Source organism: Syngnathus floridae, chromosome 3 (assembly GCF_059516105.1).
Source record: "Syngnathus floridae isolate MCC-2025c chromosome 3, RoL_Sflo_1.0, whole genome shotgun sequence".
Taxonomy (NCBI): Eukaryota; Metazoa; Chordata; class Actinopteri; order Syngnathiformes; family Syngnathidae; genus Syngnathus; species Syngnathus floridae.
The window spans coordinates 7,389,674-7,406,761 of record NC_142415.1 but is presented as its reverse complement, the minus strand read 5'-3'; the positions used below and the strand labels follow the sequence as shown (position 1 = coordinate 7,406,761).

Here is a 17,088-nt window from a genome sequence, read left to right as displayed (position 1 = left end):
TCACAACATCAGTCAGGGAGCAAACAGCTTCAGCTCATTACATTTTACAGGATGCAATATACAGCCACCTAACAACCTGACCTATTGGAATCTAATCACCGTAAACATGATCATCATCGTGGTACATTGCCAGTGAATCAGGTCAAATATACAGTGTGGCATTCAAACTTGACACATCCACTGGTGCCGCATGAGCAATTTCCTGTGGGAGATGAACCCAAAATTACAATGACTAACTAAATAATACAGGAGGACACAAGAAAGAAAGGACAAAAAAGCTCAATGCTTGATTGTAATTTAAATCGTATTTTTTACAAAATCTTAAATGCTTATCAAGGCTGGAACAGCCTCTGAGATTCCACATCACATCAGTGGTTCTTAAATGCCCAAGTAGAGTAAGTATTATTTGTAGATGCTTTTTTTTTTTTTTTTTTTTTTTTTTTTTTAATACAAGCAAGTGATCCATAAATGATTCAAAAGATGAACAAATGGAAATAGAGATTTACAATGCCTGGCTAATGTGGGGACACATAAAACTCTCATTTAGAATGTCGTGGATGTTCAGAACATACATATAACCTGAAAATTGTATGAGTTAATGTTGTTTTTGACAGTTTGCCAACAGAATGGGAACAACCTTACACTGACAATAGTAACTTTTATGTTTTGTGTGTGAAATTAAGTGTGCATTAATTTCCAAGTTAGTGTCAAAATACATCTTTGGGAGCAAAATGCAAACACAATACCTTTCGACTTCTAATTTATACATTTTGTCTTCCCTTCAAAGACATGCTATTTTGCTAGCGATCAACTTTGCAAGTTTTGAATCATTTTAAAGAGTTTTACTTCAAGTCTGTGGCCAAGACCACACTTTGAACCAAAGGCACACGTGCTTGCCACACTATTCAATTAGCTTATGTGAAGCAGGAGTCGTTCTTTAAGAAATACCATAAAGATGAAGGCCAAATGTATGACTGATTTAAAATACGCTTTCAATATGATGTGATGGATAAAACAAGGGTTAAGGAACACAAAACCCAAGTAGTGTTCCTGATGCTTTGCATTTAAGAAGCTAACAAGATGTTCACAAAAGGATGGACCTATGAATGTAGAGTATGTTGATGTCTGTGCATGATTCACTCTGAGCAAATAAATGAAAGATAGTTTCTTCATTTTGTGTGTACTGAGTTTTAAGTCCCACCCACTTTACTTTTGACAGTTTATTTATTCAAAGGTAAACAATCACCAGTGACAAAAATAATTTTGACAATTTGTGATGTGAAAAAAAGTCATTTGAAAAAGCCACACATTCACTTCAACTAGAAACTAAACAAGAACCTAGACTGTGATGACTGGTGCATTAAAGAGGGATTCAACATTGTGTGTGTGCGCGTGTGTGTGCCATCCTGACTATTTCACCATCCAGTGAATGCTGACTATTTGCATATACAGTATTTACATTTGTTTGTACTGTATATGAGTGTAGTTGTGTTTCTACTCTGCATGTTTTGATTAAGACACAAAAAAAGAACAGAAACTACTGAGGTAGATTACCATGATGCATTTCAAAGCAAGACCCTGTGATGCCACTGGAACAAGAACTGTGGAGAGACGAGAACTGCCGAATGATGACATCCACCTCCCCCATTTAGCTTTTTGTCAGAGGTCACTGGCATTCCGCAAAATTCTGTTTCTGACACCAGTATTTACACAAGACAGAAGGACAGTAATGATGATTTGTGGAATAAGTTAAAGGTAGGCTAGCGTGATTAACAACTAACATGTCTCGTCAACGTCTTCATTTTCATTTGATTTTTGTAAGAAGCTTACTGAGATTGAAGATTCAATGACACTGAATAAGTCAACATTTTGGCCAAACAATTTTTTCCCTATGTTGAGAAAGTAAGAGAATGAATCTGCCAAAACAAAAACATGAAAAACCTTTTTAAAAAATCAAGGAAAGGCAATTTCTTTAGTCTTCAAAAATAACAACATAAGGATTGCCTATAGGTGTGAATGTGAGTGAGAAAGACTACGATCAACTCGCTACCGGTCCTGGATGCATGTACCCCGCTCTCGCCCAAGGTCAGCTGGGATAAGCTCCAGCTCACCCTGGTGAAATGGACTGGTGTAGAAAATGCATGAATCAAGGTCATGCAGAGACTTTGTCTGACAACCCAATGTGTAAAAAGAACTTTATGTGTATTAAGCATGCTAGCATGCTTCTCAGGATTGATTTGGGCAGCCAAAAGAGGTGGTATACATTTTGTTTTTAAGAGCAATGTAAGTCCCAGTATGTGCTGCTACACTGAATCGAATAACCTACTCTCCGTCACGATCCAATTAATGAAGTGCCATCGTCTTTCTTATCCTATTTGCGGTAAGTAAATGATTGACCAAAATGTTGACCTATACTTGCAAAAGTGGTTAATACGTCTTGGCAGTTTAATCAGATTTGTGCTTGTTTTTAAAACTAAACAACAAAACCAAAAATTGGACTTGCACATAACATCTACATTGATACACACACAGTCATACCATTAATTTGTGTCATTCTGCGGTTGTCCAATTGAGCATTAAATATCACATTGAGCAGTAAATTGTCTGGAAAATATTATGTCCATTGCAGCTTACGTTTAGGAGTGTTTCATTCTATCTGCTAAAGGATCTATTTACCCCAAAATGTAAAACAAAAAATAATAGTAAAATAAGCCTTCAAAATGGAACAACAGAGCTAAAATCAATAGCACATGACATCACATACATTACATATTGCATGTGGAACTGAATGTTTGTATCCACAGACACCAAATTCTTCAAACTGAGGAGATCAGAAACAAAGATAAACTACAACAGTGACATGAACAATATGTTGAGGTAGAACATTAACTTCAGCATTTGGAAGTGCTTTATGTTGGATACTCGTTTTTCATTCTGCTTCAACAAGCACAGGAGGAGAGAGGATTTTTGACATCTGAGGTAGAGCGGCACCTGATCTTCTAATTCTGACCAATCGACTTCTCTGCATGTACAGTTAGCGTGAACACAGGGGAAGATAAAGTCCCTAAAGGCTTCCCAAAACACATTCATTCCGGCTGAGGTAGGTTTTTGTTGAATAAAAGGTTCACACATGCCTAGAACCTGTATGAGGGCCCAGAATTCACAACGGGGGGGCGGGGGGGGGGGGGGGGGGGGGGGAGGAGGGGGGCTTGGGGGGGCGGTCCTGAGACAAAACTGACTGAGTCCCTGGAAGAAGGTTTCGGACTTCTGTGAGCAACAAGATGAAATCGTTGGTATGTTTCAGCAGGCAGCTGGCGTCTTTGATATCTACAGAAGGGTAGTCCAAGAACCACTTTGACAGAGAGATGATACAGTACAGTATATATATATGCAGATATATTTTTTGAACTTAAAAATGATATTATCTTTGTATAACAAGGACATCTGGGGTCTCTCTTCTGTGTGCTGCCAAACACCAGAAAAAAACAAACGACCAGACAGTGAGAGTAAAGAACACTTAACTGGTAAGCATGGCGAAAAACAACTTCCCCAAAAACGAGTTCTAGACTCTCTAGAACATTTTAACTTACCAATAAAAATCTTTGCACAAAATGCAAACTACTTTGAAAAGAAAACCTGAGTGAGAAAGAATCTGAGTGGACACTTGGTACATTGATTAGCCTTGGTTCTGTTGAGCCGTTCGTGTCGCAGGCGACGCTTGGAAATGCGTCTCTGTGTCCTGCTCCACATGAAATTCATCCAGTGGTATCGTGGACAACTGGGTGTCATTTGGCGAGTAGGTCAAAAGGGTTGTGTCAGCCTGAAAAAAGAAAAAGATTGTTTTAAAAAGTCTGTTTCACTTGGTTTTGATTCAAACAGATTCCAGTAAGAACTTTATTGATGGACTACGGAGTGATGTTGGAGAGACCACCTGAGTGGGGCAATGTATTGCGCCCGTGGATCGAGCGGCTGGTAGAGGAATGAAATGGCAAGACATTGATGGGTCATTCTATTTTCAAGCTATTTTTCCCAGCAAGTTCTGTAATTCACTTCACTCTTCACTACGCCACACTTAGTTTTTTTTAATAGTAGCTCAGTGGCCCCTAGCCTGAAATTTTAGGGGTGTAAGTATAAGATGTAGGGGCGCACACTGCAAATCAACTTGGATAAATGTTCACATTTTCCACACTCTTACTATACATATTCCTGATAAATGGGCTGAAATGTGATTTGTCCGCAACAAAATACATTCAATCTTGTCGCCACTGCTCTATGAAGACTCACCACGTGTGGGTCTTGCGTGTTGGATTGAGGGAAGAGTCTCTCCAGCTCGTTGCTGTCGACCACTTTGTTCCCCCTGGCGCTGCAATTGACCTCCATTTCTCTTCTGTTGGCTGTGTTCAGCCCAGAGCCCTCCTGGGAAGAAGAGGCTTCCAGCGCCGTACTCTGTGCCGCCTGGGGGGTGGCCTGAGCTGCCTTACACATCATCAACCTGAGGATTACCACGGTCACAATTTAAAACACTCGTCTACACTTGTGACATAGAGACATTAATCCTTAACATGGGTTATTGGAACACACCTGCCACGGTAGCTGAACACCAGGAAGAGCACACAGAAGATGATACAAGTCACTCCAATGTGAATACCAATTATGATGCCAGTGGTGGATGTTTTGCTCTGTTCATCTTGCACACAGTCACAGGAGGCATCTAGAACTGGTGAGACAGGACACATTAAGTTCCAACAAGTGCACACGTTAAAGTGCATCACAGCACGAGTAAAGTACTGTTGCATTTGTGCCAAGCAATTACCAGATTTCTCCAAAGCCTCTCGGAGTGAAACAAAGCGCATGGTGGCATTGCCATCTCCGTGTTGGTTGTATGCCAGCAAATTTATTTCATATACCAGTGAAGAATCTGGACAAAAGACACATGGTAGATATTCACACAATGAGTAAAGTACTCTTGAAAGAAACATCCATGATATTAATTAGTTCAAGGAGTAATCTGTTGAAGCCTCTCACCCAGCTGAGTGATGTTGTACTGGGTAGCATTGCGCGGTAAGAAAATAGGACCAGTAAACACTGCCGTGTGGGCTCTCCTGTAATACAGCCGAAAGCCTTGGTGTTGTCCCATCTTGGTGGAAGCTTCCCACATTGCTTGCACTACACTGCTGTTGACAACTTTGGCAAAGAGAGAGGGAGGTGCTGGAACTGCAACACAAGACAAGACATTATCAAACTTGGCCAAGGAGCAATGATGTTGACTACCGTATTTTCCGCACTATAAGGCGCACCTAAAAACCTCCAGTTTTCTCAAAAGCCGACAGTGCGCCTTATAATCCGGTGCGCCTTATATATGGACCAATATGGATTCGTGGATGAAGACTACCTTATTAAAGTAAGCTTTACGTGTTTATTATGTGTGTTGTGTGATATTAACGTTTGAGCAACGTTGAGTTATTCATATATTGTTATTGTTTTCACGATTTTGAGTGTTACTATATTGTCATTGCATTAACGTTTGAGCAACGTGGAGTTTTTTATTCTATGCGCCTTATAATCTGGTGCGCCGTATATATGGACAAAGTTTTGAAATGGGCCATTCATTGAAGGTGCACCTTATAATCCGATGCGCCTTATAATGCAGAAAATACGGTATTTCTTTGAATCATACTTTTTAAGTGTATTGGGTTGGGGCATTGTATTTTTCGTCTTTCTAGTAACCTCTAAAAAAAGTACAAAAAATAAGACTCATGATTGTGAATCTGCTAAGGTGTTTTTAAAGAAAGGCACAGCAAGTCCAAAGATGTTGACACCATCAGTCTGCCTCTGATTTGGATCTCTACATAGTGCAACAATCCTTGGACATCCTTTTGTAGATTTGTGGATGAGGTATAATAAAAGAATACAAAAGTCTTTGCTGTCTTTCATTGCTTTGACTACTGGTATGACGGGTGTATTCTGTGTTTAGTTTTCTGCACTCACCTTCCCCATGAGTGATCTCTGTGGCACTGTCCGATGGCTTGCTGGCCCCGTGGGACGTGTAGGCTTTGACGTAGAAGGTGTAACTGGTGGAAGGCTCGAGATCGCGGATGACCTGCTGCAGCGTCACCTTACTGACTGCCTCCTCATACTCCATTTCCATTGGGTCTGATTGTGAACAATTAGAGAGAAGTGCCATGAAAATGGATGAAGTCGCAGAAAAATACGATTAATATTTGATTATTCTTTTGCATTCCTGTGATATTAAAAAAAAGCTCTAGAGAGGAAACAATATATGCATTAGTTTCTATTACAGTTGAATAGTTATCGCTTATTCACTGGATTTGCTGGCTGGTAATTAATAGCGAATCTACTTTGGCCTTGGTCTCGGGAATTTTAGCCAGAGGTAGAGATGGGGGCGTGTTATTGCATATTATTGCTCTTAATCCAGAGACACACAACCATAACTGCGGTCTACCTCCAGCCCTAAACTATCAGGCTATGCCATCCTGAAAGTGTAATTGCACCAACCTTATTGAATCATGCCTGGGGCCTTTAATTACACATGAGGGAGATGAACTGAGGAGAAGAGCAGCTGGGACTGATCTGAAGCTATATAATGTACGTATTCTCTTCTCCATACTAACGTTAGCAAACGTGCGACCAATTGCTTTGATCATTAAAATGTTTTGATGAAATGTATTTTATAGAATACATTCCATTTTCATTTGAATTTTCACTGCATACCTCTAATTGGCTCTTAATTTTGCAAGGTGGGATTTCTGGCATTAGTCATGCACTCGCATCCTTGCAAGTCATTTACATTTTGCTCTCTGGCTTTTGATTGCATCCTCACCTTGTGTTCTGCGGATGTGGAGCACGTAACCGATGATGTCTTGTGTGTTCTGATCGGGCTCCCTCCAAGACACTTGGATGGTGGTAGGTGAGAGGGCCTTGGCCTGCACGTTGGTGGGCACACCGGGGAGTCCGTCAGCCCAGAGCACCGTGAGACGAGCGCTGGCCTGCGTGGAGCCGGCGCTGTTCTCAGCGATGCACTGGTAGATGGCCTCGTCGTCCTGACTGATGCTGTATATCGTCAGTGTGCTGCGAGAGGCAAAAAAATGATCTTCATTGTCATTTGCATCATGAAATAGCAGTAGGTGTATTGTTGTCTTAATAATATGAACCCATATGAGCTTTGGATGGGTCTGATTCACCAATATGGCTCCACATTTTTTTGGCCTTACAAATTTAGCTTATTGGGAAGGCAGAGGGAATAGGGGGCACACTGACCAGCAACAATTGCATTTTTTCTAATAGCATTAATTTTTTTAATTGCATTTATCCATTACAATCAACCGCCATCATAAAGGTACGTACGGTAGCTGTGGATTGCATTTGAAGGTCATCAGGTGTGTGTTTAGCATAGAGTTTTTCCACTATGCAGTATATGTAATTTACCGAATTGGTACTGCCAGACTTAGAATGTTTATTATTGTGAATGTAGTTAAAATAAAGAATGAATCTGAATAGAAAATGCACGTACAGCACAAACATGAATGCTTATTAAATTGAGCTTGTGTAGCTAATATGGCCGGGGAGTGTTTATACTGTTGTGTAAGCTGTTTTTTCACTTACAGCCAATGTCAAAGCAAATCCTGAGTTCTCCCTTCACATATGGTATAGAAAGCAGATAAAAATGACCGCCACCACCCACCCCTCAAAAATAGATTCTGTGCAGTTCTTATGCAAATGGTAAAACAAATCAATATCAAATATTGCTTTCACTGTGTACGGGCAGAGGGTTCACAGTCAAGGAAATCGTCATGCACACTGCACGCACCACATCCAGAGCATATATTTCAACCTGGTTTGTCATCTACTGGAACTCCCTTCAGAGAGCATAAATCGATTTTGGATTTTTAAAAAAAAAGTAATTTGCCAACATCAGTGAGCCTTTTCTTGTGTACACACACACCACACACACCACACACACACACCACACACACCACACACACACACACACACCACACACACACACACACGCGCACACACACACACACACACACACACACACACACACACACACACACACACACACACACACGCACGCACACACGCGCACACACACATGCACCCGTATACATAGTCTTTAAGGACAAAGCTGAGACAAACACAGCTTCCCAGGCAAGGTAAATGTTTTTTCCTCTCAATGCTTTTACTTGACAATCTCGCCATTCTATCACTGCCACTGACTGTCGATCACGGCAGATTTCTCCTTCCTGGGTTGTGAACTGGCTGTACATCAAACAATATACATGTTTGTGTGTGTGTGTGTGTGTGTTCTTGACAAGTATAGAAATGCAAAACAAACCTGAGTAATACAGCCGCAAAAATCAAATACATATATGGACTACATATATAGGACGTAGTTTATCATATTTTCCGGATTATGAATCGCTCCGGAGTACAAGTCGCACCAGCCATAAAATGGATAATAAAGAAGAAAAAACATATAAGTCGCACCGGAGTACAAGTCTCATTTTTTGGGGGAACTTTTTTTGACAAAATCCAACACCAAGAACAGACATGAATAGGCAACAACATGTTAAACGATACGGTATGTTAACGTTACATAAACACAAATGAGGAACTGAGAACGTGCCTGACGTAACATATTGACAGTTATTCAAATAACTATAACATAAATAACAAGTTTATCAAACCATCCGTGTCACTCCAAATCATTAAATCCATCAAAATTTTCATCCTCTGCATAAACAACGCCGCTGCTGACTCCGGAAGTACATGCAGCATTGACGTCGGACTCTTCGTCAGTTGCAGTTCCAATTATTCCACAGGCCTATATAACTATATATAAACTATATATCAAATAACTATAACATAAATAAGTGTATCAAATCTTCCGTGTCACTCCAAATCATTGAATCCATCAAAATCGTCATCCTCTGTGTCACTTATAAACAACTCCACTGACTCCGGAAGTCAGTGGATAGTCGAAATCAGTGGATGAGACTCATTGTCAGTTGCGGTTCCAATTACTCTACAGGCCTAGAACGCCCTCGTGCGGTTTAAAATGAACATAACATGTGAAGTGATGAGTAATGTTTTAATGATCAAGTAATAGATTGTGTTAATAATTTCACATATAAGTCGCTCCTGATTACAAGTCGCACCCCCGGCCAAACGGAAAATACTTATTGAAAAATTTTGATTCAATGAAATAATTGAAAAAGTTCATACAACCAGTACTACACATTGTAATCATTTTTTGAGGAAAATTTCAATTGCAGGCTTAGAATTTTTGTAGATTTTTTGAGGGTTTTACAAAAAAATGCAATGCATTTCAACAGGCATCAATAATACACAAATATTTACGATTCGCCGGCGAAGGTCCATGAAATAATTTTAAGTTGTAATATGAATCTATGTATTTAACAGTAGATGGCGGACATGTCAAGTTGCATTTGCACCAGTTTTTATACTATCCCTGTACTACAGCGTGATTTGGCTTAATGTTTTTTTTTTCATTTATCTTTTTTGGTGTATTTGGAATGACACTCAGGATAGTACCAAAATGGTTTAGAATTATGAGTGATTTGATTTTGTGAATTTTTTTTTTTTTTTCTTCTTCATGCACTTAATGTAGGTTTGCTGTTCTGCAGTTTTGTGCCATCCTTGAATGGTAATTTATATTCACGAGAGTGCTTGGCACTGTGCAAAGAAAAAACACAATATGTGGTTATTGTTGATGGTTCAAACCCTTTGTTGTAGAAGGCTGGATCTTTTATAAATGGAATGTGAAAGTATTATGAAAAATGAAATATGTTATGAGCATGCATTTTGCATGTACGCGTGTATTTTGTTCATATGCAATGGCATTTTTTTCATACATCTAGTTGGGAAGTGTGTGGTCCTGTGAATCCCACCCACCCCCGGTGTCAGTAAAGGAAAAATTGTGGCATCCTCCATCATTCAAATTGCCCATCCCTGACTTAGTTAAATGAAAAATATGGTGCCTTTGACTGATAATGCCAAAATGTCCAAAGCCATCATCTTCAGCACCATCAAGATTATGTTGGTCTTGGTCACAATTGAATTACATGAAACACAAATTCATTTAGCTATTTAATTTAAACAAGGGCAGCAATATCCTTAAGTGTTTGTTTTTCACATTTGTGGAATCGAGTTTCACAACAATTGTCATATCATTTTCACGACTCTGGCAGGATCATTTGAACATTGCCCAATATTATATGTGTATTCCCTCAAAGCACACAAATAGGAACAAAAAATTAGCTTTATTCAGAGTATATAATCCATTAGTATTTGTGGACCTTTATATTGGCTATATGGAAAGTGGCCTTTTAGGATAGGCATGGATGATCCAAAAGTGCTCTTCTTAGTCACCAAGCCAAAATGAAGATGTGAATGATTCAGTTTCCTTGTTAATTACATATAATTACATCATTACTGTTTCTTATGATGGACAGGATAAACTGTGCAATGGAGGTGTAATTATACTCTTCTGTCTGCCAGGCGGGTTGAATTGGCTCAAAAAGGCCTTTTGCATTAATGCCCTTTCTAAGCCAATATCACCTCTGACCTCCGAGGTGGCCGCAGTCTCCAGTCCTCCAACAACTGCTCAACCATCACACCCTTTCATACCAGCAACGAATGGAGTGATCATAGACAGGAGACGTGACCAGGCGTCAGAGATGAGAGAGGGGCCGCCGGGGAAGCTCGACCTGATGGTGTTACCAAAACACCCAGAGAGTGTGGGGGGAATTCAGGGGGAAAGCTACCAATAAAGTGAATGTTTTTTTCAGCAGGTACACTATTCCAAACCTAAACACAATGATACTGTGGATGTGTAGGGTTCAGAAATACCACATCTGCTGGCAAAAAGTCGGTCCAACATTCTGAAAGGAGCTTTTGGTCTTCTCCACATTTGGAGCACAAGGGAGAAATGATGTGATTGTCTTTTTGTTGCCTTGTGCAGCTATAGAGCTGTACCATAGTGAGACATAAGAGTCTGTATGATATTTTGAAGCATTCCAGTTAATCACAGGCATATATTATATATTACCTTTGGTGATCTATTTTCTTATGAATATGAGATATTTTGGTGACAATTTGCCTAACCTGGAAGTAAGATGCCTGGTTCGTTCCTGTCGAGGTGCGCTCAGTTACCGCTCACAAAGTAAGACATCTCAAAATGACAAGAAAAACTCATTCAATGTACTCAATAGCAATTACTACTACTTGACCACATTGCACGTGTACATGGAAATATGTTATAATTTATTAGACACACCAAAATCAGAAGAGCCGCGCGTCAACTCAAGTGGCAGAGAAAGATGCTCTGACAACGTGGGTGTGTTTTATCTGCTCGGGTAGGACAGGGGTGGCGCCTCACTTTGTTATGTCACAAAGTGAAGCACCAGTCAATTTCTAGGATCAGGCAGGGGCTGCTACTCAAAGAGGTAGTAATGTGAGCAGGAATGTTCCAATATGAGTGAACGAAGGACATTCCCGCATTGTTTTTGGTTAGGAATTGGAATTTTAACATGGCTAAAAGGTTAAAAAGTTGATTTAACGTGATCAAGTATTTGTCGCTCATAAGGGCAACCAAATCTTAACCAATCTAGATCAAGTGTCATCAATCTCAGTTAGGTCAAGTGTCATTCGCGATTTTTTTTTTGTTTGGATTTTTTGCTAATTATTGTTTGATGAAAACTCTATTTGGCATCTTGCTTGGGCTAGCTGGTGTTATACTTTGTAAAGCTCAGTGGTGGCTGATGAGTGCGGTGATTATTTCCACCCAAAATGCTTCTGTTTAAAGTAAGTGTTAGTCATGCTACAACTGTAAATGTAAGCCACATTCTTTCCTACCAGGAAAAAACTACCAGAGGGATAAATGGGATCTGGCGGGCTTATGGCTAAATCCCTCTTGGGTCACAAATATCACACGAAACAGCAATTGACTTTTTAAAAAGGCGATCGTCTGGTCTTGATTATATGTTTGTCACTATAAACTATCCCAAGTTGGATAGAAACAGATGGAAAGAGTGAAAGACAAAGTGTTTGGGGGAATGGGGGGTAGGGAGTTGTTTGCTTGTATTGCATGAGCTCCAAAGCCAGGCTGTCCTCTCCTGACAGGATGACACCATCATTTACCCATCAGTTCAAGGTTGTTTCACGGATTGATGCATAAGGCCAGTGTGTCTGACAGTGGGGCCTTGGCTCTGTTGTTCCATCTCTGAGGGTGTGTTTACTTGCCATTGTCTGTGAGCAGCACCCCATCAAAAAAAACGGCATGGCTATTCCGAATCCAGCATGAGGGAATAGGACAAAGAGAGAAACAGGAAGAAAAGGTGGGGGGAAGTGTTGGGGAGACGGTCAATGAGCCGTCTGTGGTCTGAGAGGAGGGAAGGGCCCGGTGGTATGACTGATTACAGGCAAGGTCAGAGGTCAAGGCCAATGCCCAAGCCCTATGATTCATGTGGGCTACAAACAAGAAAGAACTTCTCTTGGTGAAAGAAAATGAGCTAAAAGAATGAAGAAGAAAAGAAAGAGCCTTTTCGAGTTTGTGGAGTAATGTGCAGTTTTCAAAGAAGCCTGTTACCTCTCATGATAGTCTTCAAAAATAAACCACTCCAACCGGTTTCCTTTCTTTCCAAGTGCTACAAAGACCAACAGATTTTTTTTTTTTTTTGTAAAGATGGTCAGACAGCCATTCAGTCCAATAGTCTCAAAGTGTGTCAATATTAAACGTGTGTTTTAATATGTATTAGCAAGCACGCAGATGTATGTGTGAAAGTGTGTGAGTTAACATGTGTCAACACGTAGCAGTGAGAACAAACAGCTTCCCCTGAGTGGCTATGTGTCCATTTACATAAGCAGCCAATCGGGTATGAGCTGACACCACATTCAGCATTTGCCTCTTGTGTAAAGTGCAGAGGGCAACACATTTGTGAATTTTTATGTGAAACTATGTGCTCACCAAATGAATAATAGCATTGCTGAGATATTAGTGTACATACATGCTTACTCGCTTTTTTATTAATGTGTGCATGCAAGAGTGTGCGTGAATATAATCGATTCCCCTTCCTGCCCTTGTCCGATTTCCTCTTGAAGGTCATGAAGGATGAGGGGCTGAAGGGAGTAACATTGCAGTTTGCGTATTGTTGCATAAACATACACGCCCCCTTCCGACCGTACATTAATTGAAATTGGTCGTTTGCACTCACAGTATATTCTGGCTTCCCTGTCATAACACCAATATACTATACTGTATGAGAACAGAGGCATCATCCTGCCCAGAGCTGTTGAATACAATTTACATATGATTACTTTTGTTTTGGCTTTGCTCAGGAGGTAAAATGCCTGGCGCCATGATTTCCCATCTACTCTGCCTCTCTGGAACACAGCAATAAAAGCAATCTACATTACAGAGGCTGTTTGGACTTGAGGTAAAACTCATCTTACTGTCCATGGCCCTTACCAGAAAAAAATGGACTGTTGTAACCTGAAATCCCTCGCCGTGAAAAATGAATATACAAACAAATAATACACAATATTATTGTCAGATACGTATGTCATGATGATGCTGATGCTGATACGTACTGTAGATTATATATTCGAAAATAGTAATGGTTCATTACGCCAAAATCAGGATAGATATGTTTGTTCCAAAGACGTGACATTTTTATTATCTGGCTTACATTAGTACCTTGCTTTGTGACTTACTAAATTATTTGCAAATAACATATTTGAGCCACAAAGAACTACTGGATGAAGCAACTCAGAAAATGTAAAACAATTTAAATAAAGGTTATACTGAATCTATAATTGTTAGAGTCATTTGAATTGAGCAGAGGACACAATATACTAAGTCAGTCGTCGACCTCCACAAAAGGCCAACCAATTCTAAACATTGCCTGATACGTTGTGTTCATAATATATTGAGCGATACCATTTCACTCCATATCTGCTGGTGACGGTTATGGACGTTATCAATTGGGTAATGCGAAGCACAAAACTTTTTTTTTACTGCAGTACCATCTTTTGGATCTGTCGGAGGCTGAAGCATCAACCCAGTTTATCTCAATTCAAGCAGAATGTAAATAACTTCAAATGAGAATCAAAATTTCTTTGGACATTCTCACCAGTGACACCGAAGAACATCACATTTCCTGGATTGGAAAACGCTTTACTATGACTTGGACATGTTTTTATTGCCCAAGATACAAAGTCTATTTGTATCACAATGACACAGGGGATATTTATAAGGTAGAAATATAATTCTAAATGACAGAAAGCCTTTCACGGTCAACTAGCAGTTTATGAGCTAATTAGCGAATAGTAGATTACAAAATGAATCTTGATTCCCATAGCAATCAAAGAATAGTTTGTGAAGCATGACATCCACATTATAGCAGGGTCATAGACTCATAGTGGCAAGTAGAAACCCACTTCATCTTCTCATTTGCTCATTGTGCCCACTTATCATTTTGCTTTTCCTCGACAACAAAACATGGTCCTGGTCATTCGTTTTCTTCCACTCCTCTTTTCTTCTCCTTGACGAATAAAGTGTAGGCTGGAGAAGGGGAGTGGGAGTGGATGAGTACATGTGAGTGATGGTGATGTCTGCTCAATGTACTTGCTGCACTACACGGCAGCTATTGATCTTTTTTATGCATATGTAGTACACTTTCTACGTTTTCCTTATGAATAATAAAGCAATGAATAGTGGTTGGTTTCTTGCGTGGCCCAAACAGAAAAAGTGAACCCTGCATGGAGTCACGTGTTACAGGATGTATATGTGCTGGGGCGATGAAACACTGCGCGATATTTACAATAGTATGTTTTAAAAAACATTGGTCACCATTATTTATTATTTCTTCTGAATGCACCAGTTCCACTTGGAATGGAGGCAATATTATTACAGCTCATGCATTCATTCATTTTATACCGCTTGTCCTGTTTATGATCACAGGCAAACTGGAGTCTGTCCGAGCTGACTTTGAACGAGAGGGAGATTACAGGTCACACATACCAACAAATGACCAGTCACACTCAAATTCACACCTATGGGCAATTTAAAGTCTCCAGATAACCTCTAGAGGTGTGGGCGGAAGCATTACATCTCGCAACACAGAGAAGCACATGACAAACAAATTACACAAGCAGAGAAAGGAACCAGAGAATCTCGGCTGCCAATTGCTAACATTTCCCGTGCTGCCACAGTTCATGCAAATACAAGGCAATAAAGGAAGGTGGGTACAAGCTGGTACAATGTAAATTAATCATTTAAATTATCTTTGAGATGCATTTGCAATGCCACGTTCCGTAAGACAATAAAACAGTCACTGCAGCATGTGGACTTCATCGTGTGAAAACATGCTCCTACAAAACTCATTGCACTCAAGGGGACCACCACGGGAAAGCATCCAATAAGGTGTACGCACACAAAGACATGCATTAAATCAGCCAGGGTAAAATGGCCAAGTTGATGGAGAAATGCCACCCAAAGGAATTTATCACAACCAGGCAAAGCAAAATAGTATTCTTCAATGTCCCAAATGTTATGTAATCGCGTCATTAAGATCTGCTCACATGTTCAATTTTGCTACTTGCCTACTTACCTGTTGTTGTTCCTGAGTTTGATTTGGCCATCAGGCTCCAGGATCTGGCCGTTCTTGAGCCAAGTGAGCTGGGGCTCAGGTTCACCCTGGGCTTGGCAGGTGAAGATAGCGGTAGTCCCCACAGGACGGGCAATGGACTGTGGAGGTTGAATAAACTCTGCAGGAGCTGAAAATGATATGCAAATGTCAGAGAAGGGTCTCATCAAAGGACATTACTTGGTAAAACCAAACAAATGTGATATATTCCAGGGTTAATCTCACAAACTACTAGTTATTACCTCACAGAAGCTCTACATTTGGTTTGAATGCTTTTTTACAGTTGTAACTGGTGTCAGTTAGTATAATTACAATATCCATCCATCCATATTCTATACCGCTTGTCCCCACGGGGGACGCGGGTGTACTGGAGTCTATCTCAGCAGTCAACGGGCAGTAGGTGAGGGACACCCTGAACCAGTTGCCATCCAATCGCAGGGCACAGAGACGAACAACCATCCGCACTCATACTCACATCTACGGACAATTTGGAGTGCTCAAACAGCCTAACATGCATGTTTTTGGAAACCGGAGTACCCGGAGAAAACCCACGCGGACATGGGGAGAACATGCAAACTCCACACAGAGAGGGTCGGAGGTGGAATCAAACCCGCACCCTCCTAACTGTGAGGCAGACGTGCTAACGGTGCCGCCTATGATTACAATATGTCATACTAATGTAAAAACAGGAAAATAAAAGACAAAGAGGTGCAAGCAAGAGAACATTTGTTAGCCCTAATGTGATTTAAAACACTTTAACAAATGGAAGTAAACTGCAGTTTCATCATATTATGTCTCCCCCATACTACACGCAAGCACCAATGGTCAATTAGAGCTGATAACTTATTCATATAGAGCAAGGCAGGGACTTTATAGATACTTTAAATCACATTAAGTAATTACAGTTACATCTGCCTAAGTTTCATTTTGGTTGCCGCTTTAATTAGAATAGTGATTTTTAACCATTGCGCTGAATTATTTATGCCTATGCTTATTAATAAAACGGATTTTGATGATATTTCACAGTCCACAGAGTGTAAAAAGCTGCGGAGGATAATGTTGGAATAATGCCTCGTGGTCATAATCATCTAATGGGACCTGGGAGCATGCATGTTAGCAGGATCAATAATTCTTGTGAATCCTGATTAGAAAAATATCACAGAAAAAAAATTACAGTCCCCTCCCTGAGCTGTCATCTTATCCTAGGAGAGGGCTTTGTGTGTCCCAGTGATGTAAGATAAGTTGTCTGGCGATTTATGCTCCTGGCAGGGTCACCCATGACAAACAGATGCTAGTTTAAGAGATCAGACAGTACGGTTCATAGACCTCTAAAACCTTTGCGCCTCAATCTCCCCTGCCTAGACACTGGCCACCGGGACCTTCTCTGGAGCCAGGC

General features: G+C 40.3%; 1 protein-coding gene across 2 annotated transcripts in view; it reads right to left on the bottom strand.

Annotated features, from left to right (window-relative positions):
• Positions 1 to 3,188: 3,188 nt before the first annotated feature.
• The window catches only part of igdcc3 (immunoglobulin superfamily, DCC subclass, member 3), a 51,551-nt gene continuing 37,651 nt past the window's right edge, over positions 3,189 to 17,088 (bottom strand). For both annotated transcript variants that reach the window (XM_088371874.1, XM_088371875.1), the window contains exons 7-14: positions 15,657 to 15,822; positions 6,842 to 7,089; positions 5,989 to 6,153; positions 5,026 to 5,214; positions 4,814 to 4,918; positions 4,582 to 4,717; positions 4,285 to 4,492; positions 3,189 to 3,820 (exon numbers count right to left, since the gene is read on the bottom strand). In XM_088371874.1, coding sequence (XP_088228000.1) covers positions 3,677 to 3,820; positions 4,285 to 4,492; positions 4,582 to 4,717; positions 4,814 to 4,918; positions 5,026 to 5,214; positions 5,989 to 6,153; positions 6,842 to 7,089; positions 15,657 to 15,822 — 1,361 coding nt within the window. In that variant the 3' untranslated portion in view covers positions 3,189 to 3,676. The remainder of the gene's footprint in view (positions 3,821 to 4,284; positions 4,493 to 4,581; positions 4,718 to 4,813; positions 4,919 to 5,025; positions 5,215 to 5,988; positions 6,154 to 6,841; positions 7,090 to 15,656; positions 15,823 to 17,088) is intronic.